General features: G+C 35.2%; 1 protein-coding gene across 1 annotated transcript; it reads left to right on the top strand.

Moving 5' to 3' along the window:
• Nucleotides 1–3,272: 3,272 nt before the first annotated feature.
• LOC144449624 (mitogen-activated protein kinase 1-like) lies at nt 3,273–24,786 on the top strand. The gene is made up of 9 exons (XM_078140196.1): nt 3,273–3,402; nt 11,457–11,583; nt 12,389–12,444; nt 12,987–13,176; nt 13,695–13,899; nt 14,830–14,988; nt 17,571–17,680; nt 18,386–18,499; nt 19,020–24,786. The coding sequence occupies exons 1-8, from the start codon at nt 3,296–3,298 to the stop codon at nt 18,491–18,493; spliced, it is 1,062 nt and encodes a 353-aa protein (XP_077996322.1). The 5' UTR covers nt 3,273–3,295; the 3' UTR covers nt 18,494–18,499; nt 19,020–24,786.
• The last annotated feature ends 798 nt before the right edge of the window (nt 24,787–25,584 follow it).

Below are 25,584 nucleotides of genomic sequence, written 5' to 3'. Positions count from 1 at the left end.
TGTAACGGTAAGACACATTCCAATTGAAACTTTCATGATTTGAGCGAAAGTAGAAGCTGCATTTGTGAATTTGAATTCGAGTAAAATAGAACCAATTGAATTTAGTCATGCAATGTCAAGGGGACTGCAGCAGTACTCATCACGACTGCGTATTAATACAATGGGTCCTTGTTCTGAGACTGCGCGCTAAACCACGACAAACTTTAATCCCGGCGACAGGGCACATTGTTCCTGGGATACTGTTAATCGCAAGAGACAGTGAGTCACAGACTTAACACATATATATGTAAGGAATGGTTTACAAAAGCTTAGAGTTTGTGGTGAACAACAACAAAACTACACAATGCATAATTTGTTCATCATTCAAGGTGTATCAACAAGATAAGTGACTAGTGATGAAGAAAATATCAATCATTTAACATACCGCAAAAGCATACAATGTCAGTGTTGCAGCCAGAGGTTTTTTTTGGGTCATTTGGATGATTTGACACACATTTTTGGACCTGTGATGGATAACAACAGGGTTGATAGGCAACTGCGTAATCATTCAGCAAATATCTAGAATGGATCAGCATGTGGGTAAATATTTTCAAACACTGTACAGTTGTGCTACAACGCCATTGGCACTGTTTTTATAATGTCCCCAAAATTTATGACGACCCAGAAAAAAATGAAAGTCTCGGAACACTGTCCCACTCTTTCAAAAGGCTGGCTGCAAAACTGCAATGTAAAAGAAATCAAAAAGTAATTACTTCATCAATGCAGGCTGGAGAACATGGATTTGAAAAAAAAAATAGGTTGTTGATTTTATAAGATGAGCAGGAAACATTGTCCAAGGATATTGCATTGAACATTTCCCGGATATAACTCTTAACTTGAAGCCTCTCATAAGTCTCTCATAGAGTTTCCCGATCTTCTATTAGTAATTGGTTTTTTACTCATGCGAATTGTGGTGTCGCTATCCAAAACGTAGGATAACAAATTACATTATGTCGGCCTAAAGTTTATTCTTGCATATAGCCTATAATTCAACAATCAATCAACATGTATTGACAAACTTAAAAAAAGATAAGCTAGTGTTCAAATTAAATAGAAACTGAAAAATTAATGCAAAATCTTCACCATTTCATATCATTTGCCTATTGGAATAAATTTTTCCGTCGCGATCTGGGTATCGTAACCGTGACGTTTTCCTTTTATACGTCCTGTAGACTTACATAGACTTAGACTATATAGATTAGGGATGTTCATCAATATGCAATCACAATTCCTCACATTGAACAAGTTTGCCTTTGTTTGAATTCCAAAAGACAAGCAAATGTGCCCATAATGTACACCACATTTCAGAAAATGTTACGAAAAGACGGCCCTGTACGCATCTCGTGTTGAAAGTCGGAAGACAACTTTTTAAGGGTACTTTGATGGTAAATAATATCGCTTTCCAAGTGAAATTTTGAGATTTTACCACCCCAAATTATCATGAAAGTTACATTGAATGCGATACTTGCATATTTTTTTTACCATTCAACCATTTAGCATTGAGTAATTTTCAGTAATTAAGATATACTTTAAGAGTAGACACTTCAAATTTGATATTATTTCGTATATATTGCTGATAACAAAGCGAATGTGCCCTATAAAGTTTGTTAATTTAGCTTATAGTTTTAATGAGTTATTTGAATAATGAATAATTTTCGGCAATTAGGCATATCTTAAGAATACAGTTACAAGCTTCAAATTTGATATAAGTTATTACACACTTCGACGATAACGCCCTGTAAAGTTTGCTGGAGTAGTTTTTAATTGTAATGAGAAATCTGCATAATTGGTAACTTTTGGCAATCAAGCAATATCTTATGGATGTAAGCTTCAAATTTCATATACTTTGCACATACACCAATGATAAGGCACATGCATCTGATGTAATGAGTCATTTGCATAATTAATGAATTTGGGGTATTAGACAGTTTCGTAAGGTTGCAAGCTTTACATTTCATGTACAAATCCGGTATATTCTTTGGAGATAACAATGTGATACGTGTGCTAATGATATCAAAGGATAAAGGAAAAACTCTTGTTACGGAAGGCTTTCAATTTACATCTGGTCTGAAATTTAAACTAGACTAAAAAGACCCCCTTCCAGTTTAATTTCGTAGAAATCATAAATATATTACATCACTTGACGTAAACGTCAGACAAATCGTTTTAATTCCACCATTGAAATATGAATGGTACATGCTTTACTCAGTTTTTAAACAATTATGTTCTTGATTCATGTATAATTTACAATATCTTAATTATGATTGCTTTTAATGCTATCGCAATGACAGAATAAATAAGCACGGCATCAATTTAATGATTACTATGCGGCAAGGACGATAAATTGAGCGAGTAGACCCAATTATTTTTTTTTCAAAATTATTTTCTAGTCTGTCGCTCACGCCATTGAATATTCATATATTGATTGATTGATTGATTGATTGATTGATCACATTCATTGTTTGCGTTTCTACTGGCTAGTTGTATGTTCTTTTATTCTTGTTTGAGTTAGATTTCAGTTCATGGGAACAACATGAATCTTAGTAGTATAATGGCATTGTGAAGATTTATGAAACGTATTTTTACCCAAGGATGTTCCCTTTCACCTAGTTTTTGCCAATATTATGCAAATTTAAGGAGGATTCCACTTTGCGAGCATGATTCAGCGCCATCAAATTACCCTAGCAAAGTTGTCTTCTGACTTTTGCCCCAAACCCAACAAAATGCCTACAGGAACATTTTCCAAAGACATTTTCTGAAATCCACACCCGTTTAAAATGCAAATGTTGATTCATTGAAAAGTTCCGAAAGGGTAGTCCTAGGCCTGTACGCTACTATAATTCAGCAACACGTACACGTTAAACATAATTAATACACCAATCTGTAAAGACTCGTTTGCTTAATTAGCCATTTTTGATTTCCTCAGTTTTATTTTTTTTTTCGCGAGAAAAGTGGTATCTTAACTAGTATAGTGACGCCAGCATTTTCAATACAACAGCCTTGCTATATACACTTTATTTTACAGTATTAAAGCCTGTGATTTTTTTCCGTCTATTCAAATACATAGACAAGAGTCTAACACACGTGATTTGTGTGAACAAGGTTGGAAAAAACTCTTGCCTTGATTTCACCTGCAGGGTTGGGTCAATTGACGTCATAATTTGCATGCAACCATGTGTCTTGTATAAACCAATCAGTAGTGCGTATTGCTCTGCCAGTGTAGTAGCATCGCTTTCAACTTGTCAGAATATTCAAGATGGCGACGGAAGCTCCAGCAGAAACGGTCCGTGGTCAAGCATTCGATGTGGGACCGAGATATAGAGATTTGAATTATATTGGGGAAGGGGCGTATGGCATGGTTTGGTAAGTTGTTGCTTCATTATTTTCGAGACATCTTAAAGTCCTGAAAGGCAACATTAGCAGGTGTCACGCCCTCGCCACCCAACGTTCGAGTTCGTCATATCATGAGATTGCCTCGCTCGTGTTGTCTGATCTCTAATCTAAAGCCGTCGCTCCACTGACAGTATTTAGCGCTACTTTTCGCTACTGTTTTTGTCATGCGTATTTTCTCTTGGTGTTCCCTGTTCTGGAAGGGGGTATATTTGAATAGTTGGCTTCAGCGCGCCGATGTTGTCGGCCTCGCTATCTTCTATTCTATGGCAATAATGGTGACCCAAAATCGACAAGGACACATTGCCATATGCATTTAGATTGCAAGTTTGGGTAGGGTAGGGTGGGGTCAGACCATTGTTTTCAATTTGTCAATGGGCAATTGATGGGGAGAACTGATTCGAAAGATGTCTTATACTCAACTAAGTCTTTAACTTCTACATATATCATTGATATTGCTTCCTATTAATGTTGACATTTGATAGACAATACCCGATTACAGTCCTTCTAATATGAGTATGATACTGTGATAGAGGGACAGTTACCCAATGTAACGTTTCCACATAGCTAATGTTGTAATTTGCTGTGCAAAACTCGTATCTTCACAAATTTATTTCACCAACGTGATGTAAGTCGCTGGCGTTGCGGAGACGTTGGTGATTTTGGCCAGACTAGAATGTATGTTAATTAATATTCATTAACTTGAAACTTTAGAAAGTTAGTTGAAATTTCTAATCAAGCAGACAGACAGTGAAATCTTCATTTTGTTTTTTGAATTGTGTAATAAGGGGTTAGTTATTGTTTACGTTCATGGGTCTCGTAGTTATTAGTACGTTGTCTGGTTTCTATGTTGTGTAAGTATTTAAGGTGAGTGGAAACTCGAAATTCTGATGCCTGTTTCTTTGACAAAGTTTGTTATCAATTGGTGAAATGACAACCTAAGTAACTGCAGTTTTTTTTTCAAGGCTGTCTGTCATGTATTTTATTATAACTGTTGTAGATGACAACCTAAATTTAGAGGAAGATATAAATCATTCATATTCTATTTCCATCCCTCATGACAAGTTTGAGCAGAGCAAATCTATTTCGACCTGTGTGTTTATGTGTCTTATTGGAGTAGTGGTAGGCATCACTCAGATTTGTAGCTCACTATGAATAATTAACATGACAAGACACCCTTTTGTTATGGTAAATTCATGACTGTCATTAAATTCCGATGAGAACACTAAACTCCTGACCTCATTTCTTGTGTACCTTGATTATTTCTGTTTTTGAAGACTAAATGACATTGGAATGTTGTAAAGGCATATATTATCGTCACATCACAGTAAGCACTAGAAAGTGTATCTTGCATATTAGATTTCAGATGAAGACAACTCAATAATGCACATTCCACAGTTTTGCGAAGTGATGCAGAGTATACCTTACAGCCATAGAAATCTAGGACATGACACCATAGGAAGTCATGTTACTCATGTAACTCAAGGTCATTAGTTTCAGTTTGAAAACTCCAAATGTCTAAATATTCCTTCAACTTACAACAAATCAAGAAGACAGAATACTGTAAATGTTGGCCAAGTTTACAAATGTACTGTTGCTTTGATGAATTATGAAATTATAACTATACAGGCTTTTGAGGGTTTTTTATCTTAATTAATTGGAGAAAGTACTTTCTGTAATCCGAAAGGCATTTCCTGTGAACTCAACCCTGTGTTGTACATTTGAATTATACTTTAGTGTTCAGGAAAGAAGTAAGTGTGCCCTCTTAGCTTCAATTTGCTAGTGATGATGTGTAGTATTTTCATGCGACCAACCCAGATTCGGTGTTCTCTTGCTAATAATATGAGGTGACACTCTAGAAACTTACTTTTAATCATTTTAATTCACAACAAAAAATTAGAGCGACACTAAAATGGAGTTATATATTTGCATTCTAGTTGTCAGGATATGAAATGTCAGGTATTGCAATATTTGTGGGTACCTTGCTTAGTTTACTTTCTGTGTGTTTACATGTAAGTGTATGAACTGTTTAGTAATGAGTATCTATACTTGGTCCTAGCCATATTGTATTGGATAATAAATCTTTGACAGGATGGGGCAAAAATCAAAATATTCCCTAACAGTAACAAAATGAGTTGGTCAACACAATTGTGAAGTTAGTCAATCTTATGGAAAATAAAGACTAGCACTGCACTTAATTACTTCAGGTTAGAACGTATCAAATTGTAGATTTTGTGGTTGAAATAGGGAGATGAGTAGAGTTGTGATTGTGTACTTCACCTGTGGTTGATGTTTTCCAATGATTTATGATGATGCCGTTTACCGCAGCAGTAGTAGTGAAAAGCAAAGCTTTCATTTTCACAGCTAAAATAGATCTCAGAACAGGGCGAAACGTGAGTGATGTTTTAAAAACGTTAATGACGCAAGTAAAGCACTGTTTTAAATGTGAAAGGGCATAACAGTTCACCAGTATTGTGACTCTCACGGATGCTAAACAGTCAGTAGAGGAAGTTGAATCAAATGTCTGGTTAGAGTCTCTTTGTCAAATGCTTGAAGTGTTTATTGTTGAAGGTCCCTTCTACCCATTGTGACTTTTGTTGGTGCCTATGGTCATGCACCATATTATGGGCTGACCTAACCTGTTTGCATCTAGGCTCACAAGTATGAAGTCTGCACAGACAATATTCCATTTTAGACTGTACAATACATGATTTTGTGATTGTACAGGTTTCTTTAATAAGTGCCAGATTTGGTTCTTGTGGGATTCACCGCAAAATTAGTTTCATTATTTGATTACAGCATGGAAATGGGTGTATGTCACCTGTGTAAATAGTACTTTTTGGAAGTAGGGCAATGAGGGGATAGTTAAGCATTGTTGGTCATCTTTAGTGATTTTTGTCAACATTTGCATAAAACTGTAAGCATGTATGTAAAAATATAAATAGGAATTGTGTGCTATTGACAATGATGTAAGAATTGCTGTCAATGACTGTGAAGGTCATGAATACAATATGAAACCAAGTGATTTTATTGAATCGTCAGGGTCATGTTGACTTTTCATAGAATTATGTATGACATTGTGACCTTGATTCCATCACAATTCCTCCATTGAGATGTTGGCAAAAGTTACATAATTTGTGTAAACATAGTACTGTTTAGACTTAGAGTGTTGACTTTGTTGTCTACAATGTTGTATGCCTAGGAGGGCTTATCAAGAAAAGGAAAAATACATATAACAGTCGATATATGCAGCATATCTTCCTATCCATTGACTATGCATTGCATAAGCCAAGTCTCAATACACAATGTAATTGCTGTCTGGCGACTTACCTTGTGAGGTCAGAGGTCACGGAAGACACCATTATGTTGTTGTTTCATGGACACCATGGTATGCATTATCCTCTCAAGTACTGTACGGTTAAAGTTGATGTCATGAGATTTTGTGTGTTTGATAATTGCACAAAAACTAAACTTGCTGTAGTGACACTGAAAATCAAAATAGTGTGCAGGAAAGTTTATGGCAGCTTTTTTTCAGTTTTGTATGTTGTAAAAATGCTACCTTGGTGGATAATTACGTGTAATTAAAACTGAAAATCAAGTACTGTGCAATTAAATATACATAGCTTTGTAAGGTATAAATGTTACCTGACTGCATTATTTACAATTGCAATAATGTACTGTGGAGTAGGTTTATTTATTTATTCATTCATTGATTTAAAGTCCGTCAATTAAATACTTTATGGGCTGTCCTTGAATTTCCCCCAAAACCTACCAAGCAGATAGGGAAAAACAAAGACAGAGAAACAACACAATGCTAACAAGTCATGTAAAATTCATTTTTCTGTTGATCCATTTTCTGTTCGTACCTAAATCTACTACACAGGTGAACTATGAATGTCAAACTCAAAAGTTTGATTGTCTTGTCAACAATTTAGAGAGATATATATATATATGTGTGTGTGTTATTCTGATGATATTTGAGAAGTCTTTGTATTTACAATAGTATGAAATACAGCCTTCTGTAGAAACTTTGAACAAAACGAAATTTGTCTAAATCTATCGACAAACTTACCCACAAAGAGATGGCAAGCAAAGAATTTAACTGATGATACGTTATTGCTTATTTCAAAGTATGCATGATACAGTATACAAAGTGATAGCAGTTTACATAATTGAACACAAAATTGGCAATTTTTACTAGTCAAGCTTTTTGTCTCAACCTCAAAATACATGTGGTGAGTTGAAAATCGGGCTAAAATGCACTGGAGGTACATGTACACATTTATATTACCAATTATTATAGTTTTGTGTGTTGTAATAATGAAATTGCTACCTCTCTGAAAATCAGGTTTTTGTGCAATGCAGTTTACATTGTAGACATCTTAGTGTATCAACTGGTGATATATTAAGATTGTACAGAAAACTGACAAGCATTGAGTAATTTGATATTTTGAATGCACATGTGTATTGAGCCATAAAGCAGAAGTCGTTTGTGAAAAATCATTGTGGGCTAGCAACAATGACAGACCTACTAAATGCACCACAGTAAATTTCCTGTGACGTCAATTTTGTTTTATTTTATGTCATCCAGGGTTCTCATTGCAGCAAAATTACACTGTCAGTCTCTCAGTCAATAATATGTACCTGCATGACCAGAATTCCAAATTTAGGACTCCAAACTGTTTTACTGTTTGGAGATGGTGGAGGCAAGCATTAGCAATGTGTAGGCTTTTTGCTTATTCATACAGAGATATGCAAAACTATGAAACCATGTGAAGGTCACACAGAGATCTTGACTTCAGAAAATAGAATTCTGAAAAGGAAGGGGTCTGTTTTGTACTGAAAATATTGAAGTAATAGTGAACGTGTTCCCAAAGGATGCAATGACAAGGACTAGAAATGCAATAGAAAAAATTGAGAGAGAGAAAGTAAAGTACACCTATTTAGATATAATTATGTTACAGTGTGTCGTGATATCTGAAATCCTTGCAATTATGGGAAATGATACAGTCCGTGGAGTTCATTACTTTTGTGAAAAGGAAGTACAGTGATGAATTGACACCAACACACGACCAGGTCATGACCTTTGACCTGACCCCTATCCTGTGGCAAGCATAACATGTTAGAATTCTCTAGATGATACATAATACCTTGGGAAGTCAAATAGTCCCTGAGTTTATTATGCATTTTTCCCAGGTACCTGTTAATAACACAATGTGAGCAGGTCAGTGTAACTGTTTGAAATTCAAATTGAAGATGAGAAAATCTTTTGTGTCACAAAATAGCAAACATAAATTAGTTGTCTATGCTGTTTCTTGCTTGGTAGGTATATTATACTGTGGCTGTCCTGTTGTTTGTTTACTCAGTAGAGTAGAGCAAATCCTATATGCAGCAGGTGCAGAGAAACGACACACATATTTTCTGTGATTTGCAACATGTTTTAATCTCGTTCAGAAGGTATCAAATTACCCCTAAGAATGGCATTGGAGCAGTGTGTCTGCTAACAAAGTCGGCATTCTGTTTTGTGGGTGAAAATAATGTAAATTGCCACTGTGTGAGTCGCCACATAGTAAGGGACAGGGGAAACATCACATTTTGATAGAACTAGAAATTTCTGTCAGTGGTGGTGGAACTGGTTTAGAATTTCATGTACTTGTTTTCTACAGATATATTTTTCAGTGGCGTATATATATTTTCAAAATTCAGCATTGTCAGGCTGGTCTAGGTCTTTGGCATATAAACACGCACTCACAGAAACATGGTTTACAATGATAGGATGCCCACCAGTTCCCAGTATATTTACATCTGCAAAGTTCATTCATCCAGCAGGTGGTAAAACAGTTTGACAGCAGCTATTATAATTGCTGCAAAAAATTGTTACCAAAACTAGTTCCAGTCATGCCTAGTATTAGGTTGATTAGCCAGCCATTTTGGATACATAGCAGTGAATGAATGGCTGAATAGTACAATTCAAATTGTGATTTTTTTTGTGCCTTTTTCGTTGATAAAAATAAACCATGTATATACAGTGTGAATTATTAAAGGTACTGTCCATAGAAATGTTTGCTCAATTGACTAGGATTAGGAATACTGTTGTTGAATACAAGTGGTTAGTTTTAGGAACACTGTAATTTTGTTGTATATTTATACCACTAAATCCCATCTGAACTCCTTAGAGCAATTTAGTGTGACCTTCTATGAAAGAATGTATATTGTGTAAAACTGTTTGTTAGTCAACATTGGGAAAGGTTACCCCATGCTGGTATGGCCATTTGTTCAATACCATTCTTTTGACAATGTGCAAAGTTAATGGGGAAACTTACAATTCTTTTGAAGATTGAAGTCATTATTGCTCAATTATGGTACAAAGAACAATTGAGCCAGCCTGCATTCATTGTCTTTCATACAGCAGTGACACCTTCGAATATCATTACATGTATGTCAATGAAAAACAACATACTGCCTGATAATAGGGGGGAAACAAACTTGATGGGGATGGGGGAGGGGACACACCCCTCCAGAAGGACGGTCCTGTTGAGAACACTGATTACCCAGAAATTACAAGTAGCAAATCGCGTCCCATCGTCACAAACCACGGCCTCTTTTATGGCATCATCCATTACATTCTCTACCAGAGGCCTTCTCATTATTTTGAAGTTCGCTGAAGAAATAAAAGCTCTGGTTTGCGAGAATGATCGTGTCCCAATGCTAGGTGTTCTTGCCAAAGCAGTATGTCCGTAGTTTTACACAGGATTGGCCTGCATTATTCATGATTTCCTCGTCATACTGAGGATAGCGTGCTAGTTTGCTTCCCAGGTGGAAAGATAACACACTATTGCCTTAGGTCAGATTTAGCACTCATTAAATATTCATCCAAAGCTGCACGTCATCTAAAATAAAAATTTGATGATGTTCAAAAATGAAGCTTGAATTGTCCATATAAAACTGTCAGTCTTCATGCTTAGTTTTATTTGTGAAATACATTTTGCACTGCAGTGATTAATTTGTTGTAAAAATGAAGAATGATCATGACATATTATATCTAGTCAACAAGACAGTAAAGAAGATATTGCAATAGACATCTTTTGACATTTAAGACTGAAAAATTGCATGGAATAGTGAGTATCGAGTAGAAATGTCATATTAGTGGAACTGAACGACGAAGGTGCAGTAGTACTAGAGACATTGTTAAATATGTGTGTATGTGCATGCATGCACGTGTGTATGTACATGCATCTAGTGAATGACAATAATAAAACTGCTACTGTAGGTTGATTGCCATGGTAGATGGTTGTTGCCTACATGGTACTTGGTGTAGTTCTAGACAAATTACATGTAATTGATATCAACTTGTACAACTACTACGTTGAGTGTAGTTGCAGAGATGTGGATAACTGTAACTGTATATATTTGTGATTACAAACACAATCGATATGGCAGGTTGTTTACAAACAGTGTCAGACTGTGATCTGACATTTTGTTTACAAACAATATGGTGGGTTGTTTACAAATGGTATGGCCTGTTTAGAAATGATATGACAGTTTGTTTTTTTACAACATATTTATCATTGATATAATATTACATTTCCCATTCCTGTGATGCACCATTCAGGATGGTAATTTTTTGTGTTCCCTATATTATTATTATTATGGTATTATGATGTGTATTAATAATGCGCCTTTTCTCCTGAGAGTTGAAGTTGCTCACAATTATTACCCCTAGCACAGATCAATGGCGGCACAAGGGTCCTTTATACTTCCTCAACTCCCTGAAGAGCCTTTACAAGCACATAGGACTAACGCATTCGCATTGCAACCTCTATCCTGCCAGGTCCCCAATTATACAGCTGGGTTGACTGAGCATGCTGAGGCACAATTGTGGTTCAAGTCTTGCCCAAGGACTTTAGCCATTCAGAAAGAAACTTGCAACTACAACCTGCCGATTGCAAGCTGGCCACTCGATTACTTAACATAAACCTAGTATTAAATGTTTGACTGTAACATGATGTTTTCTGTTTCCATTTCAGTTCTGCCTTAGATACCTACACAGGAAGTAAAGTTGCCATAAAAAAGATCAGTCCCTTTGAGCACCAGACATACTGCCAACGTACTCTTCGTGAAATCAAAATTTTGACACGATTCAAACATGAAAATGTAAGTACATGCATTATTCGACGTAGTGAATTCATAAAGAAACATTAATAATACAGTAGCAGAAAACAAGCTTTCGGCAAACTATGACAGACACAAACCGAACATTTTGTTGCGACAGGTTGATATAAACTAATGAATGGGCATTTGTTTAATTTCACTCACAGTATAGTGGCATTTCTGATGACTTCCATGATCTGGGGGTGTACATTTTGGGGGGACTTCCAGTGTTGACACTATCTTGATTACAGGGTTATTCTATCTGCATAACATAGACACTGCTATCATAGTATGTGTCTATCTTAGTAAGCTGAAAGCTCCAGTGTCACTACTCGTCTAGCAACTCGTAGTGACAACCCTTAGGTCACGAGTATTTTCCAGGTGAATGAAAAAAAATATTGAAGAATAACATAATTATATCAGCACCAGTAATATCAAAGAAAAATCGGGGAAAATAATGGCAATTTTAAATGTTTTGACTCAAGTTTCAAACACAGCAGAACCAGTTTTGAAGACATGCGTTGTCATGACATAGACACACACTGTTGTGACGTAGAACAACCAGAGTATATATTCCATATTGTTTGTTCAACTTGGCTCATGCATGGTATAAATGATAATGTGGTACCTACTAATACAAAGTTGTCTTTACATAGTCAATGCTGTAGTTACATGTATGTGGAGACTAGATTTTTCTTGATATTTGAAAAAAAAAGATTGCTTTAAAAAAATGTGTGTACATGTTAGTGTGCGCGTATTGTATTTCATATTAGGTTTTTAATTTTTCTTTCTCTCTTTCTGTTCACAGATTATCAATATTCAAGATATTATAAGAGCAAAAAACATTGATCACATGAAAGATGTGTATCCTTTTATTCAGATCTAGATATTTTTTTTCAGAGTTAACATTGTCCATAATGACTATCTATCATTAAATGAAAGATATTTGTATGCTGGGATGTAGAATTATTTTAGTAGAGCTGGCTAAATAGTAATTATAGATGGACAACTGTTGTGGGTGCGATCGCGAAGCGACCACACAGGGGATGGGTGTGGGTTTAAACTTTCTTTTGAGATGTTGACCTTTGGCCTTGACTCTGATCTTCAGGTTCAGTTATTGAAATTAAGCTATTCCTCATTATCAGACACTTTGTAGTATTTATTTGTTGCCACCAATTTCTTTTAAATCATGTCGCCATTCAGAAGTAAAGTATTTGAGGGGGTGTGTCATCTACAAAGACTTGTTTTCTTCAGTCCACCTGCAAATGTCAGTCACACAACACTCATTTTGTGAATCAACACTTTGGAATAATATTGTAATAGGATTTGTTCACTGATGCCAAACAGCTGTTAATCAGCTTGCATGTGATGACATGTTGAATATTTCCTTAATATCTGATGTCCAGGTATATTGTTCAGAGCCTCATGGAAACAGATCTCTACAAATTGCTCAAAACACAGCGTTTAAGTAATGATCACATTTGCTACTTCTTGTACCAAATTTTAAGAGGACTGAAGTATATTCACTCCGCCAATGTACTTCATCGAGATCTTAAACCAAGCAATCTGCTTCTGAATACAACATGTGATCTAAAGGTAAGAATAACAAACCATGTTTTAGATACATGGGGTGGGGGTGGGGATTATGTACAGAAGAGATGAACAAGGTGCAGTTATCTCATGACTTTCATTCATCACCTGATGCAAGGTCATGCTTATGTCAGATTGAACAATGGTTTCTTAGTCAAAATTATCGTTCATGACCTCGATCATCAGCATTTTTACGATTGAATTAAATACAAATTACAGTACCTGCACATCTTGCTCATACCAAAGGATGTACATATAGTGAAGTCGTGTATTTATCAGTTTTGAGATTGCATAGTTTAAGTACAAAAATGCTTTCAATGCATAGCATAGAATGGCAGGAGCAATTAATTTTGAACAGTTGAGCAAGAAAAATAAAGTTCGGTAGAACAGGGGTGATTCAGGTGTTTGATCTGTCCTGTTTGACGCCACACGGGTGAAGATTTACATGTATTTATATGATAATGTGAAGTATTTTGTATGTTTCTACATGTTTATACTCTTGAATTTGATGTCCTGTTTAATAGATTTGTGACTTTGGTCTGGCCAGAATAGCAGACCCCAACCATGACCACACAGGATTCTTAACAGAATATGTTGCAACAAGGTGGTATAGAGCACCGGAAATCATGCTGAATTCCAAGGGATATACCAAAACCATAGATATGTGGTCAGTTGGATGCATTCTGTCTGAGATGCTCTCAAACAAACCTTTGTTTCCAGGCAAACATTGTATCCTTTCCTGTGTCAGAAAAGATTTGATGTATGGTATGTTTATTGTGTGTCTACTGTACAGTTGATGTGAGTAGTATGGTATGTTTATTGTGTGTCTACTGTACACTTGATGTGGGTAGGATGGTATGTTTATTGTGTGTCTACTGTACAGTTGATGTGGGTAGTATGGTATGTTTATTGTGTGTCTACTGTACAGTTGATGTGAGTCGTATGGTATGTTTATTGTGTGTCTACTGTACAGTTGATGTGGGTAGTATGGTATGTTTATTGTGTGTCTACTGTACAGTTGATGTGGGTAGTATGGTATGTTTATTGTGTGTCTACTGTACAGTTGATGTGAGTAGTATGGTATGTTTATTGTGTCTACTGTACAGTTGATGTGGGTAGTATGGTATGTTTATTGTGTGTCTACTGTACAGTTGATGTGGGTAGGATGGTATGTTTATTGTGTGTCTACTGTACAATTGATGTGAGTAGTATGGTATGTTTATTGTGTGTCTACTGTACAGTTGATGTGGATAGGATGTTATGTTTATTGTGTGTCTACTGTACAGTTGATGTGGGTAGTATGGTATGTTTATTGTGTGTCTACTGTACAGTTGATGTGGGTAGTATGGTATGTTTATTGTGTGTCTACTGTACAGTTGATGTGGGTAGGATGGTATGTTTATTGTGTGTCTACTGTACAGTTGATGTGGGTAGTATGGTATGTTTATTGTGTGTCTACTGTACAGTTGATGTGAGTAGTATGGTATGTTTATTGTGTGTCTACTGTACAGTTGATGTGGGTAGGATGGTATGTTTATTGTGTGTCTACTGTACAGTTGATGTGAGTCGTATGGTATGTTTATTGTGTGTCTACTGTACAGTTGATGTGGGTAGGATGGTACCATTCATGTACATGTATATCCTTAACCATATTTCAAGATCTGGATCAGTTGAATCTTATTTTAAATGTGCTAGGATCCCCAACTGCTGATGATCTCCAGTGTATAATTAATGACAAAGCACGTGGCTATTTGATGGCTCTGCCATTCAAACCTACCGTACCCTGGCAGAAAATTTTCCCACAAGCAGATCCTAAAGGTAAGTAATGAGATATCCTAGCCAATGGCAGCATGAATCCTATTTGTTTTGTTAAAGTTCTTCATATTTTGACTTTCCCTTTTTTTAGCTGAGGCCAATTCTTGGGCACTCCTGTGTGAAAATTATGAAACTTCACAGGTTGTTTTAACTGTCACCCAGCCAATCCTAATTATTGTAACATAATTGTGTATAATGCTGGTACAGTATGATTGGTTGGTTGACCTGCCAATCAAGTTTACTGTCTCCTAGACTACATTTGTAGACTAGGTCATAGTGCATGAAATCAACAGTGTATGCCAAATTGGCCAATCACAGTGTTGAACCTTTGGCAGTCATGAAAATATAGTGAGTTAGTTTGTGATTTAAGGTAACCCTTTCAGTGAGTTCATGTACATGTATGTATAGCTATCAGAACTACGTATTGTGTTCATCTTTACACTCAGTAAAATAGTAAGCACCAAATTGTTACTAGAATAAATGTGAATATTTTTGAAAATTTTCATTTTTGATATGTATTTATATTAAGGCACTATCTGTTCTCAGATGTCACATGTCATTGGAATAGCTTGCTGTACAATGTTATTGTACTGTGTACATCCTAAATGGCTGCATGTGTACAAGACACATCTAGTTATGTTATGTTATGTTATGTTATGTTATGTTATGTTATGTTATGTTATGTTATTATTTATTAAGGTGTCTTATGTGGACTTCCCAAATTATACAGTGCTTACATTAAATATACAAAAAAAGAGGCACATCCAGTCGTCTGGCTTATAGGACACAAAGAATCCCAAATTAAATACATAAATAAATTAATAAATATCACATATTTGTCAGTTTTAAATAAAGTTTTTACTATAGTTAAAGGCCTCATGTAAAAAGTTTGCAGTATCAATGAGAAATTTTATCATTAAATGTTGTACTTAATCGTGTATGTTCATATGACCAAAGTTTGTACTGTACTAATACTGTGTGATTACTGTATGGCATATGCCAAAAATACCTGTTTGAAAGTGTGCGTGTCCTTTGAAACATCTGTAAGGTATTTTTGTCGATACCTATCTTTCAATTTGAACTTTAAGAGGTAAATCCTTGATGAGATCAGTGTGCGTAGCTGTTTTTCCTACCATGGTGATATTTGACTAATGACTGATTTTATCATCAATAAAAGGATGATACGTCAGAGACACATTTTTTCACTCGATTGCTTCAAGTCTTTCCAATCTGAAATGCTTATCATCTCCCTCAGGATGCTTTTACAAATGCTAATTAAGTACTGCAGATCTCCTTAATTTGATCACTCTCTGACAAATGAGGCAGACATTTGTCTTTTTTCACCATTTTTTTTCTTTCTTTGGTGTGTAGTTTGATAACACAATCAGTCATGTAAAGGGTACACAGAAATAGAAAGAAGAGGCGTATATGTCATAGCATGCTATGTTGATTGTGATGTTGAATATCTCGCTGTACTACTACTACTAGGGGTGTAGAAAGATATACATGTAACAAAGGAATGAATTTTTAATGTTGAGTTCAACTCTTGTTCAAGAAATCATTGCGTAAACCCAACTAGTGTAGAAAGACACAAGAACACGGCTTATTAAGTGAAATTATAGGGTGTAATCCACTACTCGATAAAGGTGTGGGTAGAAACCTGATTATTAGGTGAAATCATAGGATGGAAACCACTACTCTATAATTTATAAAGGTCTGAGTAGAACCCTAATTATTAGGTGAAATCATAGGGTGTAATCCACTACTCGATAAAGGTGTGGGTAGAAACCTGATTATTAGGTGAAATCATAGGATGGAAACCACTACTCTATAATTTATAAAGGTCTGAGTAGAACCCTAATTATTAGGTGAAATCATAGGGTGGAACCACTACTCTATAAAGGTCTGAGTAGAACCCTAATTATTAGGTGAAATCATAGGGTGGAACCCACTACTCTATAAAGGTCTGGGTAGAACCCTGATTATTAGGTGAAATCATAGGGTGGAACCCACTACTCTATAAAGGTCTGGGTAGAACCCTGATTATTAGGTGAAATCATAGGGTGGAACCACTACTCTATAAAGGTCTGGGTAGAACCCTGATTATTAGGTGAAATCATAGGGTGGAACCCACTACTCTATAAAGGTCTGGGTAGAACCCTGATTATTAGGTGAAATCATAGGATGGAACCCACTACTTTATAAAGGTCTGGGTAGAACCCTGATTATTAGGTGAAATCATGGGATGGAACCCACTACTTTATAAAGGTCTGAGTAGAATTCTGATTATTAGGTGAAATCATAGGATGTGACCCACTACTCTATAAGTATAAAGGTCTGGGTAGAACCCAGATTATTAGGTGAAATCATAGGGTGGAACCCACTACACTATAAAGGCCAAGGGGGAATCTTTACAAAAGGTACAGTGTATGTACTATTTGTGGCATGTATTAGTATTACTATTATGAAATATTAGCACATTTTGATGCTTGATAATTAAGTGTTGGAGATCATTTGCATGATATTTGTTTTCATGAGAAGTAGACAAGTCCTGCTATATTGGTTGATGTGTGTTTTCATTGCAGCACTAGATCTGTTAGATAAAATGTTGACCTTTAACCCACACAAGAGGATAACAGTAGAAGAGGCACTGGCACACCCCTATCTAGAACAATACTATGATCCACAGGATGAGGTAAGCATTGTTATAATGTTCTGCCCCCACAAGATAATGGTATAGTCTCGGGATATTTACATAATTGTATTAAAAGTGCAACAAATCCCAAAAAGGTTGCGTTAACACTTTTGTCAGGAGTTTCAGCATGAAACATGAATACACACAGGTCATGTTTTTGGTCCATGGAGTCCACAACTAAAAAGTTTCTTAAATAATTTTGGCTTCTTTTCGTTATGAAACGCATGTGAAATTGGGATTTTAATAAAACGACAAAATAGTATGAAATTACTAGATACATGTGTACTGGAAAAAAAAAGTTGACATTGTTAAATCATCCTTAACGCAGATTGCAGTGATGTGGTAATAAAGAATTTGAAATATATTGGTCAATTTGAGACATGAGTAACAATGTATATACCTATTTAAATCTCACTGTATATGTGTGAAGCCTATAGGTGTAACATTAATTGGAAGTGTGGTATTGAACTTCAGGCTAAATGTTATTTTGATTGGCTTCACACGCACACATACATTGAGATACACAATAGGTATATTCAATTGACAGCTCTGTTCATTGTGAATAGTTTCTTTCAATCCACTAGATTAAATTGCAATGATAATTTCTGGGTGTGTAATCTTAATCAAAGTTCAACTTTACCAAAATGTCATCATCATGTGTTATTTATTACTAAATAGTGATTTTTTTGTATTTGTTTGTTACAGCCTGTTGCCGAGGAACCATTTAGTTTTGAGTGTGAATTAGATGATTTACCCAAGGAGAAACTCAAGGAGATGATTTTCAATGAGACCATGTGGTTCAAAGACAAATAATTTGAAGTAAGTACCTAAATGGATACAATTGATTTTATTGTCAGGGTTCTTGTCAATATGTAGAGTAACTTTATCAAAAAAGATTTTTTGTTAAATTTAATTCCATCTAGCTTAAGATAAGGTGAACAAGAAAACTAGTGTTATAACACAAAAAGGAAAACAAAATTTCAGTTTATCAAACTTACTGGTGTAACAATTGAATGGTTCATACATGTCTGTGTAAAACACATCTTTCTCCAGTTACTGAAGTTGCAATAGTTTCGTTTGTAAGTTTTCACCAGATTTGGCAAAGTGAGGGTTTGAATTTAGGGTCATGGTCATTAAATGTATGACAGTGCATGAAGCCAAAGAACAGGAGTGGTTAGACATGTTTTGATTACTGGTAGTCACTAATAAAAAGTATAATAAGAACATAAAGATGGAAATTGAGTTATAACTTAGTGTCTAATATCTTTATGACTATTCTGAATTTCTCTAAAAAAATATTCTCTTTTTTTTTGTTCACTCTTTTTTTTCCACTCTGCAGTGTGATGGCAACATGCATGTAGAGAGCAATAGTTATACTGGTGGTACGCCAAGATGGAAGACTGCTCTTCAACTTATATAGAATATAAATATATCCCATGCACTAAATTACCTGTATCTCTAGAAGTGTTCTAATTTATATATGATGCAGCTGTGTAGCATACAGTCATTTGCAAACAGTTTATGTAAATGCTTATTGGTTTCAAATTTGCTTTATTTTATTTTAGGTTTTGATTTACATTAATAAAAAAAAAAATTACCAATGTCAAATATTGTATGCTGTGATCCAATAACTTAGTCATATTAATACAGTTATATTGTATCAGTGTAACGCAAAGAAATTATTAACTTTTTTTGTACTTCAAAAATAAAAGATAAAAAAGTTATTTTTGTTGATAATAATATACTGGTTTGTATCCCTACTAGCTGTGCTAATTTAGTTGGTGGTCACTCGGTTGATCTGTATATTATTCTAGCTCTAAAAGGAAATTGAATTTCAAGACTTTTTTGGCAGTTTTTATGAGTAATTATACTTCACTGATATGTATAATGTAGTTGAAGGTCAAATGTAAAGTAGACTTCTTTATCACAGGAAAGACCAGTTTCCAAGACCTTTAATGTTTTGAACACATCTTGGGGGTCATAGGTCAAAGTTCAAAGTATGTACCCAGTACCTTTTGTAAAAGAAAGCGCACAGTCATATATGGTACAGGTATTCTAGATCGGAAGTGTTCAGAAATCTTTTGATACGTCTTTGGGTGAAAGTTCAAAGTATTTCACGAAAAAAGTGAACACTAACAGTGTTCTTGGTGGCGTTACCAGTATTTCAATGGTTTGGATAAAGTAAAGTGAATCGTGAAGCGCAGTGGTACCATAGTGGTCACTGGTACAAATCGGATTTATCATAAGGAGTCAAACTCCTAATACAAATCCAAAATTAACCCCCCTAGCTTTATTTAAAATTTACTATAAATGTTGTCTGTAGGGTCCAATCAAAACTGTGTTCTTTCCTGATGTAGGAAGGTGGGTAGTCTGTAACTTTTAGAGTGCAGAAGAATTTATTGCAGCAGTCATCATGATATGAACTTTAGATCTAGTCTAAGAGCTTGAATTTAAAAAAAACAAAAACAGGCTGCCTTTGATATATTGCTTCTCATGGTCATGTAGAATTAGGTGACCGGTCCTTGCCTTTGCACCTATGTAGAGTAAAATACAGTCATTGGTGGCGGTCCATTAATGTGACAGAATCCCATGATGCTTGAGTGCCAGTGAGGCGTACTCGAGGTATTTCCATGATTGTTCTCTGTGGTGAAACTGCTGCAGGAAACATACAAGCTTGTTAATACCCTGAATATGAACATTAGTACCTGGGGGTCATGGTTTGCTCTTACATAATGTATTACATAATATGCTTATCTAAAACAGCAAATTTCATAAAAATTATATATGAGTGCTGTCTTGGTATTGTGTATTTGGGTCAGTTGCACACTCATTTGCATACAGGCATGGAACGATGTTTTTGGTGATGCACTGCAGTGCAAATACCACCAGTATGTACACAACTGGTACATTTCTATACTACATTTGTCATGTAAGTTATCACAGCGCCACCAACGTCTGTAAGTCACAGTCAAACACCTACGCTAAATAGTTTGCAGAGTTAATGGTGAACTCTGTGTTACGGTAACTGAGGCAGTCTAGACCAGAGAAGTCTTTTATAGTGAATATCAGAGAGACTGACAATCATGTCTTCATCAAATTTAAGTATTTAGATTTGTTTGAAACATAGAGCTAAGAACGTTTTCACTTTGAGTGAGTGAGTGTTTGGAAGTGCAGTTTTTATGACATTAAGTAGAGTATTTGCTTGCAATGTATATTTTAACAAGTGATGTTTCATACACCCCTTGTAGTAATATGAAATTTAAATTGAAACTTTTTGTAAATGCTAGCTGAGGAAAAAAAAATTGACTTAAGTTTTTGAATCTTTATTACTTTTTGTGTGTGTTCTTGAAACGTGTAGATGAGTTGATGAAATGATACAAGTCTGTCTGTATTCCATGAAAATTCAACATAACAAAAAAAAATGAATCTTTGGATTCTGTTTCACCCCTCTCTTTATTGCTAACATTACCTTTAACAAGTGAGATCTTTCTGATTGCTAAATCTGTTTCACAATCTGTACAGAATGTGTTAGTCTGTAAGGTACGCCGTGACGGTGCGCCCTCAAACATCGGCCAACCCCTAACAGAGGAGGCCGGTGAGGGCGAAACGTCACAACGTATCTTACAGTCTAAGAATGTATAAGACTGTAAGATATGATGTGTCATACTGCTCTCAGCTGCCTTTTTTGAGAGGGTATGCTGATGGTTGAGGGCATGTTGTGTTGTCTCCATCGTCACAAACCATGGCATCTTTTATGGCACCGTCCAATACCGTCTTGTTATTTCGAAGTTCGCGGAAGAAATAACAGCTCTGGTTTGCGAGAATGCGTTGTCTCACCCTCAGCTTCCTTCTCTAAGAGGGGTAAGCTGGTGGTTTAGGGCACGTTGTGTCACATGTCGTCGTGCCCTCATCGATCTCCGAGAGGGGCAAGCTGATGGTTGTGTCATCCCACCCTCATTGACCTTCAATGAGGGGTATGCCAATGGTTGAGGGCGCTTTGACACAACATCTCTCACAGACTATAGGCATGCTTATAACTTCACATACTCCATATTTTGTTTTGATGTGAATGAAATGACACTGTGACAAGTAAGACAACTGCCAACTATATTGTACAGTCTCAAAACTGTATGTAGAGTCCAATCAGTGGGCAGTTGCATTTTTGGTAATGTCAGAAATGTTGCTGTAGTAACAGCTGTGTAAGACCAAATAGTAGTTCAAAATTGAAGAGAAATGTACCCATAGACCCAGTCTTTTGATAGTACATCAATATTTGTCTTATTGAAGATTTGTTTGTCCAATATACCACTATGAACAGATTAATATTGTTTGGTACTGGACACTTTCCCGCCAAAAGTTTTCTACAATATTTCTGAATCTTCTGGCACAGACAACCTCCCGCCAAAATCATTTCTACAAAATTTCTGGATCTTCCATTAATTTTTTGGCACATCTAGTTCTTGTTGCTGTAGAATTTCTGGATGAATTATTTTGATTCAAATTATTAAAGCAACTATAATATGATAAATGAAATTTTGAAATGTTCTAATGGGTACAGAACGGATTTTAATTCGTACAGCAAGGGGTTGATCAAAACATACCATTTATTTTGTACTACAGCCAAGGTGTCCTTTAAAATTTGGTTTCCATAGCTACATGTTCCAGTCTTTTTTGAGTGGTAGTAAGACAACAAAGTATTTTTTCGGAGGGTCGTTCTATCAAACTCACAAGTTTGTTTTATTTCTTTGTTAAAAAAAAATTCAAGAAAAACAAAATATTCTCAAAGACTAGTTAGGTATATATACTTGCAAAGAAAAAAAAATGTTTCTATGTGTTTTATTGTCGTCCATAGCAAGCACTCTACTAGCATATGCTGATGAAAGAGCATGCCCAGAAGTTTGTGTAACATAATCACAGGTGTGGTTTATCAAAGAATGTGTGAAAATATTTGCATAAATGTTGAGAAATAGTTATTAAATTTGATGAAAGGCAGAGACTGATGAAAATGGGTACTATACATTACCAGTATATAGAAATGGTTGGAGTGTGAACATATTAAATCGTTCACTAAGAATATATTTGCATTGTTTCATTCTACGAGTTTTCAGTTATGCAAATTATTATATCAGAATATTTTTCTGATATTCAGCTGTTGTAAGAATAACTTGATATTCAGACTTTTGTCAGAATAACTTGATATTCAAACTTTGAAGACTGAGAATAACTTGATATTCAAACTGGGTGAGAATAACTTGATATTCAGACTTTTATCAGAATAACTTGATATTCCAAATTGGGAGAATAACTTGATATTCCAACCTTGTGAGAATAACTTGATATTCAGACTTTTGTCAGAATAACTTGATATTCCAAATTGGGAGAATAACTTGATATTCAGACTTTTGTCAGAATAACTTGATATTCAGACTGTCAGTTTCATTGACTGAAAAATAATGATCATAACTTTAACTCCATCAATATGAAAAATAATGCATAAACTGAATTGAAACATTGTAACTTGTACATGATATAATAACCCACTGCAGCAGTAAAGAGGTTATCAATTAAAGCTGCAATAACTGGGGGTGGGGGTGGTGGATAGTTTTGTTACATTTGATTATTTACTCTTGATGTTATATTTTGTAAGGTATACTGAAATGCATACGACTAAACACGTCAAGTTGTGTGTGTGTGGTTGTACAGGTACATGTGACAGCCAGTGTTTCCAGTTACCGTTCACCAGCTCCGTTTGATACAACCACGCAGAAACCAATAGGAAACTACACATGCTACATGCCAGTAAGATTGAATGAATACAGTTTCTGGTGATATTTTGTGTAAATGAAGTGAGCTAACGTGTCACCATACAGACATCAAATGCATTGGTGCCTGTGTGTCTGTGACTAGTTGCAGTATGTCTAAATTGTTTATTTCATAGTAGACAAAATGTAGCAAGAAATTGCAAGCTTGCTATCTTAGTGTAGAATATGCAGTTTCTTATCAGTTTCTACATGATTGCATCAAATAGAGCCAGTGAACGGTAACTTGAAACGTGCTGTATTAGATGAAATAACTTTGATGAATAGTTTTTGGATGTGAACAATGTTTGTATTATATCTACAGCTACATCAACATGTTCACCTATACATGCATGATTCAGTAAACTTCAAAATATACAACGTTTCGAGTAAGTAAATATATATAACAAAATATGCTCTTGTTCTACATTAGCAGCTTGTAGTGTGTTCACTGATCAAACTACCTAAAGTTGTGTGTCCGTTTTTGTGAATAAATTCATTGGCAAAATATTTTGAATGGGCTAAAGAAATAACTTTTTTCATTCTTATATAACTATTGAACAAGGCTTTAGATGAATCATACATTTTCCTAAGGAAAACAGATGATCAGTAAGTGCGTGGCACTATTTTGTCAATAAATATTCTTATGGAATTTCTGATAGCGTGAAATAAAATGATTTATTGAATGTGTAAAAAATATTATATGGCAAATGGAAAGACAACTTGGCATTGGTAGATATTTTATGACAAAAGTTACATGCAGATTATTGGAGTACCATGAAAATACAAAATGTAGTAATGTATCTTTGTTAACATTTTCTGATTCTTAATCTTAGACTTTAAGTAAGTCATATATTTCATTATTCACAAGTGATCTTTCAAGAATTTTCTCTATTGATTGCCTGTAGTAAATGTATGTATATTGTCATGTAGAAGTGGCGGCAGTGAATTATGCGCCCTCAGTGGCGAAATATGAAAATACTTTCTTCTTGACATGTTTTGATAAGTTAGTGATCACTGTTGTATAGAGTGTTGATTGTTACAAACAATCACAAATTCGATATTTTCCTTGGATGTATTGAACTTTTAGCAAAACTTGAGTCTTTATCAGCTAGTTGTCATGGCAACAAGTACTTTGGTTTTTGAACAGTGGCGGTGCATGTCAATGCATGCTACAATGAACATTGGAATATCAGAGAATACAAGGAATGAATTGTTTACCCCCTCTTTCTCTCCATCTTAAATCTTTTTGCCATGATGTCTTGTTTCCATGTGAATATGCACAACTGTAATTACATACCATACTTTGAAATAAAATATTGAATTTTCCTTCTAGTTGCAGTAATTCATTGGCGTATGTGGGATTTGGACTGAGTTTGCAGTGTTTTTGTTACAGGTGCATATAACTGTAATGGGAATGTGTTTTGAAACCATTTTGTTAGACATAATTACTTAATTGTAATATCATATGAGTGTTAAATCACCTTTCGGTAAACTCATTTGTCTACCTGTACACTTGGTATAGGGCAATATATTCCATAAATTTGAGTTTTGGCTTCACACCAATGCAATTCTCAGTACCTGAAATAGAATTCTACCACCTGAGTTTGTCATAAAAATAATGACTACACAATTTCTTGGTTGACACTATAACTTCCGTTCCACACGCTACACATGTATTACTATAGGCATACGTGAGAATAAGTCAACCTTCTTGTTCTATTTTGACCCTCTAGCATGAGGTAAAATACTACTGCAGGTACTGAGAATAAGTGGACCATCTTGTTCTATTTTGACCCCCTAGAATGAGGTAAAATACTACTCAGTCTACTACAGGTACCGAGAATTACAAGCTCCCCAATGAATTATGATTTCAACTTACCACTATACTACTTCTGGATACAATCAGACCTCTAATTGGCATGTACAATGTCTAATTATTTGTCTTTTACATGAAAATATTGTTGGGTGACTGATTTTAAGAAATAATATTGCAGTTACACTTAGTCCAGGTGTAAGGTTTAGGGGTGTGAAAAATGGTAAAAACTTGCATAGATTTCTATACCTCGAATCATAATTTTGAACTCTGGTAAAATTAATAATCTT

This window comes from Glandiceps talaboti, chromosome 18 (genome assembly GCF_964340395.1).
Source record: "Glandiceps talaboti chromosome 18, keGlaTala1.1, whole genome shotgun sequence".
Classification (NCBI taxonomy): domain Eukaryota; kingdom Metazoa; phylum Hemichordata; class Enteropneusta; family Spengelidae; genus Glandiceps; species Glandiceps talaboti.
Note: the sequence above shows the minus strand (reverse complement) of the source record. Positions and strands in the feature narration are given on the sequence as shown.

Excerpts from the sequence above, each read along its gene's own strand:
- LOC144449624 (XM_078140196.1), top strand. The coding sequence starts at position 3,296 with ATGGCGACGGAAGCTCCAGCAGAAACGGTCCGTGGTCAAGCATTCGAT. Across the intron at positions 3,403-11,456 it reads GGGGCGTATGGCATGGTTTG|TTCTGCCTTAGATACCTACA; the intron begins GTAAGTTGTTGC and ends TTTCCATTTCAG. Across the intron at positions 17,681-18,385 it reads ACTATGATCCACAGGATGAG|CCTGTTGCCGAGGAACCATT; the intron begins GTAAGCATTGTT and ends TGTTTGTTACAG.